Source organism: Cyanistes caeruleus, chromosome 4, assembly GCF_971803275.1.
Source record: "Cyanistes caeruleus chromosome 4, bCyaCae1.hap1.1, whole genome shotgun sequence".
NCBI lineage: Eukaryota > Metazoa > Chordata > Aves > Passeriformes > Paridae > Cyanistes > Cyanistes caeruleus.
Window position 1 is genome coordinate 12,182,357 of NC_141704.1, and position 20,381 is coordinate 12,202,737.

A 20,381-nucleotide genomic window follows, 5' to 3' on the forward strand; every position below is an offset into this window, starting at 1 on the left:
GTTTTTTTGGTTTTTGTTGGTTTTTTTTTAAAGAAAGCAAACTAGAAAATTTCTGTGGAACATCAGACATTATATACAACAGATGCTACATAACATTCCTGGAGGTAAAAAAGGAGCTTTTTCAGACTATCAAAATGATGCCTCAAGCGAGCTTCAATGTTTTAAGAATCAAGTTAAAACTACAAGAAAATATTTAACTGGATATGTGAGGTTTCCCTTATAAATCCAGAACAGAAGCTAAGCCTATACCAGTTAATTCCTTGAAAGCAAATTTTTTAACAAATGGACAGTTGCAAATTTAAGTACCAAACTTTTAGACACAGAAATTCTTCATCCATGAGACTTTTTCCCCTCAACCTTTCTGCAGAATTATTCAAGTAACAGTAGGAAGAAGCATCATTTCACAACACAAAAAAGGCTACTCACACAAAGATTTACTTTGCCCTGCTTCCAACAAAAGGGAACTTTCAAAGAAGAATAAGATCAGAGCAGGCATAAGGGGCTCCTTCCCTAGAATGTTTTCCAGCACATTGCAACTCCGGGATTTCATAGGTCAGAGGTTAGTGAAACTCATGGAAGATTCCAAGATGGTGAGATATTCACCCCAAAGACACAGGCTTTCAGATGCAAAGAGCTCTGCAGTTTCATGTTGCATTTCTTATACAAATGTCATTTTTCTTATTAAGTCTTTCAGGTCTTACTGGTAACCCTTAGAAAAAGCTAACAGAAATCAGCTTTCTGCTGTTACTCAGCCTCTGTTGTATCTAACCTCAGCCATTTTTTCTCCACCTCAGTCTGGCTGTTCTTTAGATGGAGCCTTCCAACACCTTTGATCCTTGTCCAGTTGTTTAATGTTCAAATTCTGGAACATGTTTTTGAGATAAGCAGACTTGACATGCAGTCAGTAGTCAAACTGTAAGATACCCATGCAAGGACATTACATTCTATGCTCTTACCTGTTCCCAAGTAGATACTAAAATTCATTTTCCTTTACAATTTGTTGATCATAAACCAACATCATATCCAAGTAAAATTCAAAACTCACACTCCATCACTGCATTTTCAGAGCTGGGATTATCCCCCTCACCCCCCATATACATTACCTATCCATTTTCTATTTGGTCTTGTTTTGTTAGTCAGCAAATCTCTCAAGATGTGCTAAAGACAGCATTTGCCTTTGTTACAGAGTATCACCATATTTCGCCACAGCTTCACTCATGTTCAGAAATATGTAAGTAATTTAGTATATATAGCAGTAGGAATAAGTAAATAAGAGACATTTTTGATTCTATATAAGAGCACAGACGTAAGTCAGATTTAAGCCAAATAACCAGAAGATACAGCAGACTGATCTACCTATTATTTTATGATCAAAATTCAAGTACTTTTAGCTCTGTACAAAGCTAATCAATCTGCATGTTCCAAACCCCGCCATGCCCATTTCTCAGGGGAAAAAAAAATAAATCACACATCAATTTAATCAAACCTGTAACAAATAAAAGCAGCCAGCCCTATCCATATTGCATTTAGTCAACAGGCTTCTTGTCATGACTAAAGACCTCCTAAGTACTTCATGAACTGATATAAATTCTTAGGAGTTAGCATAAGGGTGGATGCCTTTAATCCAAGAATTGAAAACATTCTAGATTTCCTAGAAAGTAGAGGAGAGCTAAATCCCTAAAATAAATGGGATGCTTATTAATAAAAGCACATTTAAAATTGCTTCCAGATATTTCAGTCTCCTGGAGATACCACTCATACTCCCTCCAGAGACCTATGGAATCTACACCAATTAGGGACAGAAAATCACTGAATAAACAAAACACAATCCAGGGACAAAGGGTGGTACAGAATTCTGGACTGTGGGAGAGAAAGAATATATTCATCCAAAAAGCCTAAAGCCTAGTGCCCAGCAACAGCCAAGAAAAAAATATCTGAACATAAGAGATTAAATCTATAGGGGACATGAAATTTAAAGGGGAAGGATAGAAAGACAGAAACATCCTCAGACACTGTGAATACCAAGGAAGAATATTTTTTCCACTTCCTCCTCCTTTGTTAAAAGGGTAGAGCATGAAGCTCCCTGACAAAAGCATTTTAATTTATTTTTCTCTCCCCTAATCTATTACAATGCAAGCAGTACTTTAAAAAACATGAGAACATAATAAGATCACATCATTGAACATTTGAAAAACAGCTTCACAGGAGAATTTTCATCAGAAGCTAACAGTTACATACGGGAAAGACACCTACCACTCCATCTGCAATCTTCCAGTCTGCACAACTTTCGTATTTTTGCAGTTGCTTTTCAAACAGTTGTGCTATGGCTCGATGGACAAGTTCATACTGCTCCTATAATAAGGTGCCAGATAAAAATTAATGCACAACATCTTTTCAAAGAATGGTGATGTATTTTCACAATCATTTCAAAATAAACTATACCTTTGTTTGCACTGCAGAATGCCTCTGTGTCCTCATTTCCTGTATTAAATTAAATACATTAAATTCTTCAGGTATTTTCTGAAATACAGAAGAAAGTTAATTACAATGACATAACTGTCAGAACAACACAAAAGTTGTTAAACATTTAAAAAAGCGTAACTTTTATAGGAAAAGCTTATCTGTTCTCTCCACACTGCAAGTATTTATTTTTTTTTCCAAAGGAACTCCAAACTGACATTTGATTTAGACCAGATGAGACTGTTTCAAGCATTTTTGAAATGAGATATCTAATGTCATTAATATGACATTGCAATGTTAACAATGCTTCATGATCTAAAAATTCCAGAATAAAGTTATACCTTTATATTTGAGCTGGATGATAAATCAGAAAGACTGAGAAAGTTGAATTCAAAATCAATTTATATGGAAACTTATTTTTGAAAAATTAGAATTTTATAGTAACCTTTTTAGATGAAAACTTGCTGTCAAAGTAAATGCATACTAAAGCATGAATACAATGAAACTGAACATCCAACATGCCAAGAGAGTTGCAGAACATCTTAAACATTTCACTATTTTTGAACACTTAGAAGCTTAATCAATCACTGTTAAGAAATTACAGAATGTCATAAAACTTCTTTTAGGATTCCTTACCCCGGCTTTAAGTAAATTCCATGTGTAATCTATGGCACAGATGGCTCCTGTTCTTCCACACCCTGCACTATGAACATAAACAGATAGGTGTTAGATTCTATTTAAATTTGATAAAAAAACACCGTAAGCCTAGTATTTCAAAAGTCCACATTAAAAAAAAAAAGAATTCCAAATCCCTCAACTATCATTTTAATTTCACTCAGCCTGACACTACAGTGTCTTCAAAATAAAATCAGCAGTGCAAAATGCAGCTTTGAATCTTTTAATGCAAGTTTTCATAGCCATTTCGAACTGCAGTCATGAAATATGATTCAGTGCTGACAATTTTATTGCCTCTTTCTTTTATCACATTATTCCCAGCTACTTCATCAGGTGTGGTCTTCTCCAAGTTTAATGATAAATGATGTAAAATAGCAGAACAGACTACATTTGAAGACTTGCCACATTTTTCTGATTTAATATCACATCTGTATTTTCTCCTTTTTAGCTAAAAACATAAATCTGAAAGTTTAAGAATGACAGCAAACTATCTTATTTATCCTAATTGTCTGAATACCTCTGTTTTACACATGCAGAGTTATAATTCATGCATATTTATTACATTATAATTACACTGCTGTAAAGAGTCAACATTCAGAATTATACTGACAGTCAAAAAGAACAGGACAAAATGAATAGATTTCAGTGCTAAGTCAGTTTATGGTTTTAGACCTCATTTAAGACTGACAACTCAAAAAAAGAATGCAGCCCATGAAGAGAATAACTAAGCTCTAAACAGTAAGTCCCATGAATTTACTATGTCCCGGTTTATAAATCTGAATTCAATTTTTCCTGACACAACACATGAACTGTTGTTGCTTTAAAAAGCATTAAAAACAATAGGCAAGATTTCCAAACAAATTGTCAGAAAGTGTCAGTTCAGCAAAATATTTTTATTGCAGTTCAGTCTCAACACTTCTGCTAGCCAAATTTCAGGTGAAGGATGAAACTGTTCTTCAGAAGACTTCCCAACTGGAAACTACATCCTGCTAATTAAAGATCTTTTTTGTCATATCAGAGCACAGAGTTCTTAGTGATGCATGTGCTACACAATCTCTCCCACTGAGAATGGAACCTTTACTCCCAAGCTGATTTGCAGTGATCTTCAAAGTCTGTTTTGTCCTCACAAAGATTTATGTCTTAAGAACCTCAAAACAGGTCCCCTGTCAAAGGCTCATTCTTTTCTGATTGATATTCTGTCTTAAACTGAAGTAAAAACAAAATTTCACAGTGGCATCAGTTTTAAGAAAATAAAGTCTGTGTGATTTTCAATTAAATTTTGAAAAAAACATTTTTTTTCCAACTAAAATAAATAAATTAATTCTGACTTAAAACTAAAACTAGTGCATCCCATATCAGAAGTCTAGACTTCAAAAAATTAAAATGTTTAAAAAATGATAAATACGTTTAATACCTGCAGTGTATGCAAATAGGAACATCTTCATGTTCCTGATATTCTCTCATCAAGCTGATCATGTCGAGAATAGAATCAAAAGATGAAGGGACATCATGGTCAGGCCAGTTAACATAATGAAATTGATAGACACTACGAGTCTCCTAAGGGAGAGGCAGGGAGAAAGGTGTTAATGATAACACATATTTGAGTTTGTACCAAAGAAGTAATTCTAGGAACCTCTTCTTTGACAAGCAAAGTCATTTACTGGATTAAAAAACCTTACCGCTTATAACACTTCAAAAAATAGAAGAGAAATGCTGAAGTCGCATTTCAAGTGCTGCTAATGCATAGGAAGATGCCCTATGGGACAGTTCAGAAGCCCCTCTCTATTATATGGGTAAAGGACCAACAACACTGCACCATATGTAAAGGTTCTATGTCCTTACAGCTATAACTTGGAAATGGAGAAAGAATATTCCATGTGGTCTTTCTTTTTCTATTTGTACCCCAGTAACCTACATCAAAGAAAAAAAATGGGGGCAAAAGCATTGTTTTGTCACATTACAAAAAGTATGTGCACAGGCTCCAGAGGGAAATTAAGAAAATTACAGAAATAATAAAGACTGTACCTAAATATGAATCACACTTGCAGCAACAATAGGTACAATTTTATTCTAGTAACAGTAGCTGCAATAGTACTAAAGACAAGGTAAGAAGCAGGCTTTAGAACAGCTTAGTTACCCAGCTACCTGAATCCCTGAAAATCCTCTTTCATCACTATCTGAAGGATCTGCAGCTACCAGTAGCTCGTTCTACTGCACCTTTCCACGCCACACCTCTGGGTTCCAGTACACCCCTCAAAGTAATGTACTGGAGAGCATGAAGGTTTTGAGCCACATTACAGTCTACAGGTTTCAAGACCTACACTACCTTCAGTTCAGTTATGTGAGAAGCAACGTGGCAGGCCTCTTTGGCATGGAAATTTATCTATTTTTGATGCTTGACTCCTCCCAGCTCTATGGAAACACCATAGCTAGTTAAAACAAGAGAAAACATAGCCTAAGAAAGCACAGATTTAAGGTGCTTAGGTAAAACCAAAGTGACCAGTGAAAAGGAAGACTTAAAGCTACCTATTAAGCTCCACCAAGAAATTTCATTTAATTACACTTAAAAAGACCTGTGATTTTTCACATTAGAAGAACGGCCACAAAAAAAATAGATTTTCTTTTTATATGAAAATCAAAAATTTAAAAGAACCTTTATAGTCCTTTTTTTCTACTGCCACTTATAAACTAAACAACCCAAGTTCTTTCTTGAAAACAAGCAAGTTTCAGTCAAACTGGTTTTCCTTCTATAAACTAAAATAACATTGTAGATTTATGGAAATTTTAAATCCTTTTGCATAGTTTTTTGGGGGGTTTTTTGGTTTTTTTTTTTGTATAATAATCCACTGCAAATGCTACAGAAGTAATAAAACATATAATTATTCTGGAAAATCTGAAAGCAAACTTAAAAGGCTATTACTTTATACCACAAATACACCTTTCCTCCCCAGTGCAAGGCTATGCTCAGAATTCTTCAAAGAAAGATGAAAAGTCTGTAGTTAATTTAACAGGAATCCCCAAGCAAATCTCTACATAAATCTGAAGAAAAAACACTTTATCAGACACATATATCAAATATCAACACATCTTGTTAACCCTTTCAGTTAAATTGCTCCTCATAGGAGCAAACTTCTGTTTCCTTGCTAGGATCAAAAGCTTGGCACAAACTGTAGCTTTTGGTTGCTGCTCAGTTTTTAAGCAGCACAAAGGCTTCTAGTTGGGACAGAACTCCCCAACATCAATAGCCAAACACCACTGGCAAGTACAGCATAGGTAAGCAAAATATACATCAGCCACAGTTCCTGGTGTAACTAGTTTGTACAATATTTCACTATTAAAAGGAAGGCAGGCTCTACTTTGGGGTTTTTGGTGTCCAGTTCAGTTTTGGAGTGTACCGTTTCAAAAAATGTCACAAAGCCCGATTACGACACAGAATTTCTGTTATCTAAACTGTCTCACAGCCCAGTCAGTTATGAACGCTAATAGAAACAAAATGATCAAGTTCATGCATTCCTAGCAAATACTGCAGACAAAAATTATTCCCCAAAATTACTCCCCTCATCATTAAGCAGTTTTCATAACTGCTTGGCATCCATTGTTGAATTGGAACATTGTGAAAAACCACAAATGAGACTAACCTGCAATAAATCATTTATTAATACAGATTGACAAATAAAATGACAGGTATTCTGCAAAATAGACTATCATGCCTTGTGTTTTTACAGGAGGGTTCCAAAGTTTTTATTTACTGGTAGCTGCTTTTCAGTCAAATGAAGTCTGACATTTCATGTAAGTTTATAAGAAAAGCTTAAACCATTTGGGTAAACAAGAACATAGATAAAAGGCAAAGAGTTTCACTATTCCTCCTTTATATACTAATGTTTTAACATCACTTCCAAACTTTATTTATATACATAATCACCACCTAAAAAAGCAAGGGTATTTTCATGAGTTTCTGACACTATCATTTTGGTGACTTTTGAGCAACTATTGAAGGTGAGACCAGAAGCGACTTTGTACTTACATTTTGAAATTCAAGTAATAATGTTCTAATGAAGTAATCTGTTCTTGCTTGCTCAGCTTCCTAAACATGAGAAAACAATAATGCATTGGAAAAAAAAATATTAAAAATCAATATGCAACATACAGGACATAACTAAAATCTCAAACTTTAAACTCGGGGTTCTTTTAAAATATATTGGTTTTGTATTTATCATTTCCTCAAGAGAGGGGCAATCAAAACACCGATTAACACACCAGCAAGTTAGCTTGCTGCACAAGATGTGCAAAATGCATTACTTTTACTTAAACGTGTGTATTTTGAAATTAAAGCCTTGCCTGCTCCAAAGTCATCAATAAATCACATAAGAATATTTCTAAGTACCTCTTTTGCTTTCTTTCTCCATACTTTTAACTTACAGATTGCCTTTCACAGCCATCCCTCTATAACACTTCTGTATAAACTTCAGCCTCTTACTGAGGCTCTATCCTGCGATGTCTCCTTTTATTTTTTCCTTTTCCATTGTTTTCAATCAAGGGTGCATCTAAAAGAATCACTAATTATTTTGGTTGTGGCCAAAAAACATAGCTTCTAGCTCACAGAGTTTTCCAATCTTCCTTTGGAATATCAAGGAAAGTTTATACAGAGATCAAACAATATTACTGTACTTTAATATCAGTAACAACATAATTTGAAGATGCCTTTAAAAACTTGGCATTACAGCTTCCCACAGAGAATTTAGGAGACTACATATATGCTTTAATGCATTTCTGTCTGCCCCTGGGAATTTACTATTTCCCATTGACAACTGCAACACTTTGCAGGTTTTAAAGCAATACAGCTCACATACACCAGAGTACATAAAGGTAACAGATTCTCATCTGTAGCTAAGAAGTCAATTACAACAAGCACACACAAACCCCTTTCACCAGTATCACAAGGACCAGGGCAAAAAGCAGGCAAATTTGAATCAACTTAATGTGGAAAAGGTTACTCAGAATCTTTATAGAGTAAAATTTGCGAGTATATATTTTCCTGACAAGATGAATTGAAGTGTACTTAATTCTTGTTAGACTATTTCAAAGTTGTATTAATAGCTGAATAAACAGGCATGTAAACTCTTTCTGTACACCTTAAAACACTTCATGCTAATTAACTTAATAAAAATATCCTATTCCAGTGTTACTTTCAGTTCACTCAGAACGCACAAGTCAGAACAGACAAAACTGCACAAGATTTTGATTTTGTGAGGATGGTACAGACATTCAAGCAGCATATAAAGCTCAAGAAATAATACATAAAAGATATAGGACCAAGTGACACAGGTTCCCATCTTTAAAAAAAATAAAACAATTGTGGAGAATTAAAAATACCACACAGATTAGATGTGCATATTCCTTTGAGAGTCCTTGTGTAAAATTTAGTACTGAACAACTAAAAAGCCCACTACAAACAGTTCATTGAACATTGAAGTTACAAACTCATTAAATATTTGGAAATTAATTTATAAAGGTTTATACTTACACAAGAAACACGAAATGGTCCAAAAGTTACAGCTTCTTCTCCATACAGAGGCCAGTAACGCTCACATTTTTTCTGTTAAAGTAAAGAATCCTAATTTAATTAATGCATGGTACTGAAAGATGATTACCAGAAGCAGAGAAGACAAAATCACAACCCCAAATGCCTTATTCTGGACTTCTTTTACTTTTAAGGTAGTAAAATAACTTTCCTTTTGGATTACAAGAGAAAAACAAAACCAAGACCTCAAACAACCAACATAAATATAGGCAAAAGACACTTTGCAAATTAGGATTTCCTGTCTGCCTGTACCATATGCATAAGCATCATGCAGAGGAGAGCAATGTAAGCTTAGTTTTTGTGAAAGTTGGAAATTCACAATTCTGGATTTCCTTCTAAGGTCATAAGAATAAAGAAGAGAGACTTTAAAAAAATTGTTTTTGCAGCTGTATCAATTGACAGGAAATTCTGAAGGACTCAGGATTTTCATAGTTGGCCTACATCCCACAAAGAGCAAGACACTTTTTCCACAGTGACATGGCCAGAAACAAACCCTTGGTGCAGTTCTGTACACAAACACATATTCCACTGAGATAAAACCTAAATAACCATGCAATCCTACAAATGGGGCAAAGAAATGCAGTCTCATGAACTATTTCTTATATACAGAAAAGTAAGGAAAAAAGTAAATTCTCACTTCATCTGGCATATTATTATCACAGTTAAGGATCTGGCATATGACGCTTCACAGCTATTGCCTATATAGGCAAAGCTCATTTATTTTTGTATTTAGGACACATACCCTTCCCATTTCAAATTCTCGACAGGCCATTACAATTATCTGAAAAGAAAAAAAGAGATGGTCCAAGTTAGATGGTTTTGGATCACAGAACTTAAACCTACACTTCACCACTGGCTTCTATCAGGCAGATACTGATACTTTAAGTGGTTACTGCAGAAGAGACTAATTATTATTAATATTTTCTTTCCTGCATACAAATGCTCTTCTAATTCTAAAACAGTAACCAAGTCTCACCCTTCACAAAATCTACATCACTAATACACTACTTCAAGGCTATTTAATTCAAATTCATTGTAATCCTGTATAAATACTTTATTTATTCAGTCTGACAGTAAAGTCTAAACTTATAAAAATACAGAACTATTTGCCAGCTGGAAGAAACATAGCTATATTTGCTCAAAGTGACATAATGCATAGTATATGAACAAACCCTCCCCAGAAAAAAGACCCTGATCATCAATCAAATTTCTTAGGTGAAGCTATTTCAGAAAGCATGAGTAGCACAATAAAAATACACCAACAGGTAAGCTATTAGTTACAGTAAGTAACCATGACTTATGGCCAAACAACTCCCCCTCCCCAAAAAATTACACAAATAATTTTTCAAACCTATCCGATTTCCCCAAGTATTTACAAGTTAATTCCTGACAAAAGCTGTTCAAACACGTAGAATACATAAAGCAATAACTAACCCAAAATTAGCATTAAAAGAAAGGTAAGTGGTTTGGGGTTTTTTTGTTTCACTTGCTGGTTCTGTATTTGATTTTGTCAGTCAACATTAAGTCAGAATTATCTCCTACCTTACAGATGTAACCCAACAAGAACCTATTCATAAATATGAAGCACTTAACATCCATTCAACAAAAATATTACTTTGAATTTGCATTATTAAACCGAATAAATAATAGTAATTCTATTTAACTACAAAAATCAAGATTTGGGAAGCAAATACTCTAAATCACTGTCAATATTTTGATAATAATAGCCAGCTCAGGCAAAAAATACACAATCACAGTGCCATGATATAAGGTAACACTGAATTTTTCTATAGCTACTTACAGCAACGTTGTATTCCCATATCATCCTCCAGAAGTCTATGACTGTATTGGCTAACGGTCCCTGGGTAGCAACATATGCTTTCGGCCCATGCACTCCCTAGGATTGCAGAAAGGAACCATTAATGTTTATAAAGAACATTTAACTGCACTGAATTAAAAAAGGTTATGGGTTAAAACAGTGTAAAATTAGAATATCTAGCTAGCTAGCTAGATATCTAGATAGATAGATATAACAGGAAGGGTGAATATGAAACATGACTCCCAATTACATTAGTGGGAATTTTGCTGGTAATCTCAAGGGATCCCAAGATCACGAGAGCTACAGCACTGCCAGAGACTGTCCCAGGAAATAAGTTGTTTAGATTCTGAAGATTCCCTTTAAGTCTGTATTTAATTTGTTACTCAAACATTCAGTGATGAAAAATTGAAAATTGTTCTGCAAAAACTCATCCTCCTGAACAAATTAAAGTTCCTCCCTCCCTGCAACACATTTCAATGTATTATATGTATATAATATATATTATGTATAAAATCTTAGGATTTTTTTAATATAAATTTTCAGTACATTAATGTTCAGCTTTTCAAGTTAAACATTCATGCAGTAAGATTTAGAGGAACACATGTTTCTGAAAAATAAATACTGTGTAGAAGCAGCATCAAAATAAAGCTGAAAAGACAGCTCAAGATATTAACACTTTGAAACAAAACTTTAACCAGCTTTTAGTCAAATTCTGGGTTCTCTTTCAGAATGTTAGATTAATTCCATTGTCATTGTTAGATTAAGAATGTTATAATGTTAATTCCATTGCCACACATGAACAGAGCAAAATGTACATTAACATACACAATTTGTCAAACACTTCATTTATGGTCCCTAAAAATGTCACCTTTTAAAACAACTGCATCTGAATTTTCCCGTGGTATCTCCAATTCATTTGCCTGACACTTTAAAATGAAGTATTTTATATTACATTTCCACTTAGGAGTAAAATCTAGGCTTTAAAGATTCTGTTATAAATGGCATCATGTTTGCAAATTTATTCAAGTCATAAGAATATCTTTCCTCACAGCTTTAAAGTTTTATGTTAGACTATAATATTAAAACTGCACTGACAAGAAAAAAAAAAGGCTTAAAAAGAATAGAAGAACTGTTAAACTAGTACTACATACCTTAATAAAGTTTGCATTGATGTAGTCTGAATCTTGTGGAGGAGTTTTTAAGGTCAATTTAACTCGGCTGTGATCAACTATAAAAATAGACCAAAATATTTTTTTGAACAAGGATTCCAACACATGTAAATCAAAATAGAGCAGGAAATATTATATATATAGTATACTAAAGAACATTTTCCAAAGGCAAGTTGCACAAGCAAGTCAATACATTTAATTTATGGGTAAACCAACTCAGGTAGTGAGTGATAAACAGAGTAGTTCATACTGCTATGTACTTCTGATGCTGAAGTTCACAGAGTACCACCTCCTAGAATTCCAAGAGCAATTCATTAAAAAGAGGCAAAATACAATTAATCAGAAGCCATCAAAACTGCAGTTACACAACATTAACACAGATCATGGTGGTCAGAATTAAGATACACTTAGGGAAAGCAGAAAGCACAAAACACCAGCGTACAGCAGATTCCTTCATTTAGGGGGTTTTGGGCAAGTTTCTGCCTCAAACATTACTGTCTCAGATAAAGCTTCTAATAATACCAACAGACCTTTGGAAACCAAAATCCTCAGCAATATGAAAATAGCCTTATTATTTGTTGATGGAATAAACTAAACATTTTGTTATTCTTTTTAGCCTTAAAAAAAAAATTGCACCTTTAATGCAACAACTTGATTGTTACTAAAATGGTGTAGGCGGTTGGCAGGTTTGCCAGTCCTTCCAGCTCTTGTTGATAACAACACTTACTAGCTATCATATAAAAATTGTTCAAACTATCTCTACAATAGATTTTATTTGGAAATCCACTTCAAGAAAAATTATCTTTAAATGGGGTAACAGAAGTATCTGTAGAAACAGCAGCTGCTCAAGCAATTTGTTACTTTCTGCTCCCAGGGTCAATTCCGCAACCACAGAACAGTTGTGAAACCTTTGATTAGACCTAAATTCAAGAGAAAGACAAAGAACAAATATATTTTAAAGAGAAAATATGGTTAGTTGGGTTTTTGTTCCATCAAAACATCACCAATAATAAAACAGGGAACCATGCCCAGAAGAATTAAATGCTAGGAGTTATTTCTATACGGAAAGCTCTCCCAAAAACCTTGCAAAATGGTGAATTTTTTCTCCCGGAGTCCTCATAATATGCAAAAAACTTGGTGTTACCATGTAATGCTTCTTAAAAAAGCACAAGTGTAAATTACAAGACTTTTAGATCACAAATCTAGAGAAAACACATTCATATAAAGGCCTAGAAAAACCCTTGAAACACATTGCTTTGCGTTACACACTGATACACAGATTATAAAAGCAAGAACATTCGCTAAGCGTGAAACGGTGTCATGGACTTTATACTAAAATCTGCTTTTAAGTGGCAGAACAGACTAAATAAAGTAGCAGGCTAGTGAGGGAATCCTATCTTCCCAGCACAGATCCAAAACTCTAGAGCAGTTTCCAAATGTCAACATCACCATCCTGTCTGTGTGCCACAGCTCATCTGTCACAGAGTTTATGGTCTGGAATAGAATTTCCTCAAAAAAATCCACTGCAGTTCTCAGCTTCTGAAGATTAAGTGCTTGTATACTGTTATATAACGTAAAGGCTCAGTTCACAATAACTAATTGGTTCTTCAGGTGACCAGTGAACACTATGTTGCATTTAACAACCACTTAGCATGGCTTAGTAAACTGTAATGCATCTTTTACTCTGAAGCCAGTGCTGAGTTAGTGCTGAGGTACTGATCTTTCTGGTAGCAGTAACAATTTCTGATAAATACGGCACTAATCTCTGATTAAGTTACAAATGTACATTATTTCCTGGACTTACAAGAGATAGACAAGGATACTTTGTCTTTCTCCTGCTTCTCATTTCAAGCTGGTACTCCCATCACTTCATTGCTGGAGACTTTGGATGCTTGAGACATCCACTTACAAACTGAAAATACACCTTCAATTTTCCTAAATGTCATCTCGTTTCCCCACTGTGAGCTTCATTCCCTTCCAGATCCCAGTGACTCAGGTTTTATTTCCATGCAGATGACAGATGTGCTCCTTTACTGCTGTAGTTCCAGCCATGCATTCTGCAGTGCTGCTGTCTCACCAGCTCAGCCTGCTGCTACCAAGATTTCACTATATTGTTCACGATCTGCCAAAATGCCAGGACAGTGTTAATAAGATGACGATAACGACTTCCTCTCTCTTTTTCACTCTACCTATTAAACATTTCCTCCCAACTAATAAGCAGAGTAAAAAGTACCTGTTGCTGACCTTCTGGGACAAGAGAAGTGGCATTTGTTAGAAGACTACCCTTTATCTCATTGTCAGCTGTTCAGATCAAGAAGCACAGTGAGAGCTTCTGAAATACATGGCCTCAGGAGCTACACAAAGTGAGCATGTAACAGTCTTGTAATTTCAGATAGCTGATCTGTAATATCCACATGTTGGTGGGTTTAAAATTTAAATTGTACTCTCTTGCTTTCTGTGTCCACACATCAAAAAGAATTTCATTTGGACTCTAGCAAAATAGAAACCAAAGCTAATCCAGCACTGGAAGCTTTTCAACACAATTTGCATGATACAGACAGGCAAAAAAGATCTAGTTTACATCAAAACTGGTTCCTTAAGCCTCCTTAGAATTTCACCTAGAGAATACACTGACATTTATTTGTTTCCTACCATCAATAACATGCTCCTAAGGAAAACATACATTCAAGCATCTAATAAAGTTCTCAGCTGTTCTGAGCTAAAATGAAAGTGTTGGCTTGATACAGCTTCAGAACCAGAACACATTTATTTTTGGGTGATACTTCTCCTGATAAAATATAAGAATTCAGTCACTTTGCCTTTTAAGTTAAAAATGAAAATTTAAAGAAGGTCATCTTTCAGCAAATTATCTCAAATTTTGCATTTCAATAATAACTAAAAAGTAAACTTCAAAATACATGGAGAATGTATCCTCCCTTCATCTTCTATTAACATGTAAATCAGACTTACATGGCAATATATCCTTGTATCTATTCTTTTTAACATTTTCTTCTTTTTCTCCAGTGGCTGTTGGGTATATCTTCTCTGTTCTGTATTTTGTTGATAATCTTCTTAACCTCTGGAAACAAAGATTTTTGTTATATTTTCAAGCCTCAAGATAAACATCACAAGGTATTAGTTTCATTGATGATGACCACTTGGAAAAAAAATTCTTCTCTCCTTTTATGATATTAACCACAAGGGAGTTTAAACACCTAGTCATCCAGTACTTTTAGCACATTAACAGATTATGCCCAAGTTGATGCTAGCTCTGTGCATCATGAGACACATAATTTTGGAAAAGCCAGTACAGCACCAGCATGAACTATGGCCATAATTTACTTGGACAATACACTGCCCTGCTGTGGAGTAACAACTGCATAAAGAATACCTGTGAGAAACAGAAATATCATCTCAGGGCACCTGGGGAAAAAGCACAGCATGGACTGGCTCAGGAACAGCTGGTACTTGGCTCTGAGGCACAGGACAACTGAACAGAAACCAAAATCTTACATTTAACTGGTGCCAACTCCTAACACCCAACTCCTGCCGATTTTCAAGCTCCAAGAAAGAAGGTCCCTGTCTCTCAGGCACAAGCTATTCACAATGAAGATGAGCGACAAAAGGTCTGCTGTATTCATAACAGTATGTCATTTTTCCCCCTGCATCTATTTCAAATCCTAGAAATGTGAGAGAGTCAAAACCTTTAATAACAAAAAAACAGTCCCTGCCTTCCATAACCTAGGAAATAAAAGGAGCAATACAGCTTTTATCATTCCAAACAAATTAGGCTTTTGCAACCTTAAAGCTGAGGAGTAAAAGTTCCCATTAAAAAATAAATAAATACAAGAGGAGCCAGCAGTGCTTATTATTTTAAAATGTATAGACATCCAGATTTAAAAAGGAAGGAACACCAAAGAACTAAGAAATTTAACTCTGGTGGTTTCAAACCCAGTCATTCTCTCAACACTGACATGGTGCTGGTGCATAAGACTATCAAGAGGAAGACTGAAAGAAGCTTCAAACAAGACTAGCATCTCCAGTGGAGGGGTATTCTGAAATGGAAGAAGGACAGACCTTCTTCATGTTTCCCTCCCTTCATATTCAATTCATCATTGTGCACTTGAAGACTAAAAACATTCATGACTTATGTTCTTCTGGGGAAGGGGGACAATGGGAGAAGCTTTTTGCCAGTTAAAAATGTAAATCTTGTTTGCCACTGACTATGCAACAACATACAGGCAGAAAGATACCATAATGAAGATCTGTTTGGAAAGCCAGTTTTAGTAGCTTTATAACAATTCAAGAAGAAAACACAGGACATTCACCACACACTTTAATTAAAAAATGTTTGCCAACTCAAGACCTCCAATAATTCCTCCTAATTTATTATGCAATTGAGGTGACTAATTATGCATATTAGGTCCAAAATTGTCCTAGCACCACCCTCAACCTTAAGAATAAAATCACATAAAACTTAGCATCTCTCTTACATAGAGAAAAACATTTTCATAAAATTTATATGGATATAGCAAAAAAAAAAATAAAATTACCTATGCAAATGTGGATAAAACCTGTCATTAATTTAATTGAATAATACACATGCAATAAACCAGAAAAGTGACATTTGCAGAGCAAGAGCAAATGGCAAGGTAAAAAAAAACCAAACAAATCAAGAAGCACCAATTTTCAATGTTTTTCTCTTCTGCAAGGACTTCATCACAGATTCAATCACTATACAATAAAAAGAGCAATCAAACTAGCCTGCAACCATTTTTTCTCTTAAAATGAATTTTCTTGAGAAATCTGCAATATTAATCAACGAAGAAAACCCATAAATATCTGGAGGTGTGGTAGTAAGCATCTGACCACACAGTGATCAAGCTGCTAAATATTTAACCTGACAGTGAGAGTGAGGAACAGGAAGATTTAATTCTTAAAAAGACACAAACAGTTCCTGGAAGCTCCTGTGTAGACTGCACTCACCTTTGCAACACTAAAAACAAATTCACAGCATAACCAGAACACACGGGCAGAGAAAGCTGGTTTGTGACACCACACAGACAAAGAATACCACTGCATGTAGGAGACACTGTCCTATGTAACATCAACCTTTCCTAAGTCCAAAAATACCACTTGTGTTAAGACTGAACATATCCAGGATTCTAGAAAAGTCCAAATGAATGCACATAATTTGGCTAAATGAGCTATGAACTGCAAGGCTGAGAAATACTTTGAAATAGGCTATAAACCTTCAATTAAGAGGGGTTTAAAAAAAAAAAAAAAAGACCAACAGTGACAGTTTCCAAGCACAGTCATTAATATGATTTTGTGTATTGTTCCTACATGGTTGTGAGTCTTAAAGGGTTTTTCCCTCCATCTTACTGATTTCTATAGGGAAAATGTCACCCCAGGACACTCTGCTTAAAAGAAGTTTAGAGAAAATAAATTTCTACAAACCATGACCAGAAGCAAAAATTATTTTACATGAGAAAGAACACACTCAAGGAAGTCAGGTAAGGTAACAAAAAGTAGGAAGATGATCCTTTTTTGTATAAGCCCATTTTAAAGGCATGCAAGAAAAAACACTTTCACCAATACAATCTGGATGAATTTTAAGCCAAAGAGGCTCAAGTGATTAGTACCAAGTTTCATTCTCTAGAAAACAATGCTATGAGAATCCAGCAGACTTCTTCCCTACATGATTCAATCTCCCCTGTACTGCAGTCTGCTAAACAGACCAAAAAGTACAATTAGCTTAACCCAGCTCCAAAGGCAAAGCTCAGGAATGAAATACAGGTTGATTCTAGCACACATCTGTTCCTAAAATACTTCAGAATTCCTGCTTTTAATGCATGTTAGCCAGCTGCTCTGTGACATGAGTAATAGAAGATAGCTAAGTACAGTCCTGAGAGCAATCAAAATTAGTAAGGAGCATTCTTTACAATTTATAATAGTATCTGCTATATAGAATAATATCTGTTTCATGCTTTAGAAGAGGTAAAGAGTAAGGAAAGAATTTTTAAAACTGAGCTTTGAACAAAATACCACAGGAATGGAAAAGTGCCAGATTCAGCGGAGGATTCCGCCCTACACGCAACAGAAAATTCCTGCAGAAGGCTATTGCAGTGTGTGCTCACAGCCTGCTGTGGGATGCAAGGCTTCCAGTGCTTCCTAGGTTACAGCCCAGAGTGACCAGGAGGAGGAGAATGTACTCAATAGGAGAACGGGGTAATGACAGGGCAGAAGAGAAAAGAATTCTGTTCAGACTAAGACTAAGCTGACAAGACAGCCAGTAAGGTCCGTCTCAGCCCAGTTTCAAGCTAATTCTTCATAAACAACTGTCTAGAGTACAAAGTAGCACTCATTTGGGTTAAGTCAGTCAACTGCCAAAATGCTTCCTTGAAGATACTCGGGCACCAACAGCAGGGACACGGGAGGTTCAGCCTGGTGCCTCTGCAGATAACACTGGGCACTTCCGAGACACTCGTCTGCTCAGTGCGACTGCTATTCTGGTACCATGGAAGCCTTCACTGATATGTTCTTTTAAGAACAAACAAAATGGTCAAAGAGTAAGCATGGTGAGCCATAAATACACACTTTAAGAATTACATTCACAAGGCCTTTAGTTCCAGTCATTAGAAAAGCTCAATTTTAATTCTGCTTATTCATTATCTGACAGAAGTGGTTTGTGGGGTGGTGACAAACACCACATGTGACAGTGGGGAGATGAGTCTTTGAAGCAATTTAAGTTTCAGAAACATACTTCCAACTTCCACAGTGGTTTTACAATCTGTACTACAAATCTACTTCAGAGTTTTTACAAATAGACAAACCAGCTTTTTAAACCCTACTTGTAGAACCCTACCATATCAAGAAGAACTTTGTCCAATTAGTTCAGGAAATGCAGATTTTTGAATTTCATTGTCAGTTTGTTTAAAACTTTAGAAAGCCTTTAAAGGCACAAAGACTAGTATCATAGAAGTGCTGTTTGTGGATTAAAGAAAGCATTCATATAGCCTACTGAAATTTAAAGATCTCACTTCAAAAGCATAAACTTTACTTAAGATACAAAATTCTCCTTCAAAAGAATCCTTTCCAGGCTTCTTTTGAAGGAGAACAATACAAATATTTCACCAGCCTTGTCTGACATTTCTAACTGTCCAAATGAGATAATACAACAGAGATGTTCTCTTGACTCTCCTTTCTGAGCATTCCTGAGGAGCAAGACATACCAGAGTGTCAGATGCCAGCTGCTACAGTATTCCACAACACCTTCTCACCATGCGACACCAGGCCATAGAACCAGGCTCAGGAAGCTCTACACAGCTCTGGCAGTGGCCTGCTGACATTGTGCCAATCACAGAGGAACATATTCTGTTCTGCAAAACTTGCCATAGTGCATTAAGAAATACTCAAACAAACAAGCAAGCAATTAAAGAAAATCTTCCATAGGAGGTACCTTAAAAATTAGAGCATAAAAGGTACTAGAAGACAAAATGTAGTAATGCACTCATTTCATAAAATTAGACAGCTATTTCTATCAAAAGGTGGACATTGCATTTTTCTTACTAACAGGAAGGAAAGAAAAAACCAAATATTATATGCAACTCTGGTCTCATTCAAATGGTTTAGATATTGGAAAGAAATAATTTAGATATTTGAAAGAAAGCTTACTAGGGCAGAATACATTCACTAGTACTCATACAGTGAGAAAAATATACCTGTATGGAGCAATGTGAAGTAAATTATCACAAAAAAAACTTTAAAATTACTATCTTATGGTTGTCTGTGGTCAGATAACCCAGGTTTCAGGTTCTGTGCCTATGAACAACAAAATTCCAGAGATGCTTTTGGCAACAGAAAATGCAGTGCAGACTTTGGTACCAGTGCTCAAATGGGGCTCTGACATCCTAAAACTGCTTTGATTCCAGAAGTATTTCAACTTCAAGGTCTTGCAAATCCAACTGGAGTTTTCCTATACCACTTTCTTATCAGTGAAGTCTATGGGAAACACCACGACTAGCTGATGGTAGCAAACTCCATCAGGTGGAGAATGGACTATTCAGGAGTGCATATGCAACTCCAGGTTGCAATAGCAAGGAATAAATGAACACAGTGAACAACACTTTGTCTTGGGAGTATTTGTAAAATAGCATACACTTGTAACTCATGTCAATATTTCCCCCTTGATTCCTGTCAGATTTCAAACACCAGTTGTTTACAAGAATTCCTAGCCCTCATGAAGGAGAGAAAAAGCCTTCCCAAATACTAGTCAAACATAAACAATGAGCTTTGTAAAACTTCACTGTATCTCAACATTCACAGATGGCTTTGGCTTCAATAACAGAGGCTAGCAGTCTGCACTGGGCCTGTATCTCTCTAAAACAAAGCCCTGAAAGGAGATTGTAGGCTGAACTGATAGAAGGAGGAGTTTTCATTGCCTTGGCACTCTCTTCTGGCAACACCTACTAACCCTGGAGCTCTAGGTGCTCCAAGCAAATCTCTGCTGAAGTGATTAATAGGTAAGTTACAAGTGTAAGTACACTCCCCTGGGAGCTCTGTCTTCAGCATTTCATAGCAGGACAATGATGAGTCCAACAAACACTGCATTCCAGGAGGCTTGTGGGAACCATGCAGAAGGAAAATCCCTCCAAAATGACCCAGACAACTGAAA

At 35.6% G+C, this 20,381-nt stretch overlaps 1 protein-coding gene across 2 annotated transcripts in view; it reads right to left on the reverse strand.

Moving 5' to 3' along the window:
* Nucleotides 1-20,381, reverse strand: part of PTPN12 (protein tyrosine phosphatase non-receptor type 12) — a 69,393-nt gene that overhangs the window by 22,718 nt on the left and 26,294 nt on the right. For both annotated transcript variants that reach the window (XM_086886656.1, XM_086886655.1), the window contains exons 2-11: nucleotides 14,675-14,783; nucleotides 11,687-11,763; nucleotides 10,518-10,613; nucleotides 9,459-9,497; nucleotides 8,660-8,731; nucleotides 7,160-7,219; nucleotides 4,550-4,692; nucleotides 3,097-3,163; nucleotides 2,443-2,520; nucleotides 2,254-2,352 (exon numbers count right to left, since the gene is read on the reverse strand). In XM_086886656.1, coding sequence (XP_086742782.1) covers nucleotides 2,254-2,352; nucleotides 2,443-2,520; nucleotides 3,097-3,163; nucleotides 4,550-4,692; nucleotides 7,160-7,219; nucleotides 8,660-8,731; nucleotides 9,459-9,497; nucleotides 10,518-10,613; nucleotides 11,687-11,763; nucleotides 14,675-14,783 — 840 coding nt within the window. The remainder of the gene's footprint in view (nucleotides 1-2,253; nucleotides 2,353-2,442; nucleotides 2,521-3,096; nucleotides 3,164-4,549; nucleotides 4,693-7,159; nucleotides 7,220-8,659; nucleotides 8,732-9,458; nucleotides 9,498-10,517; nucleotides 10,614-11,686; nucleotides 11,764-14,674; nucleotides 14,784-20,381) is intronic.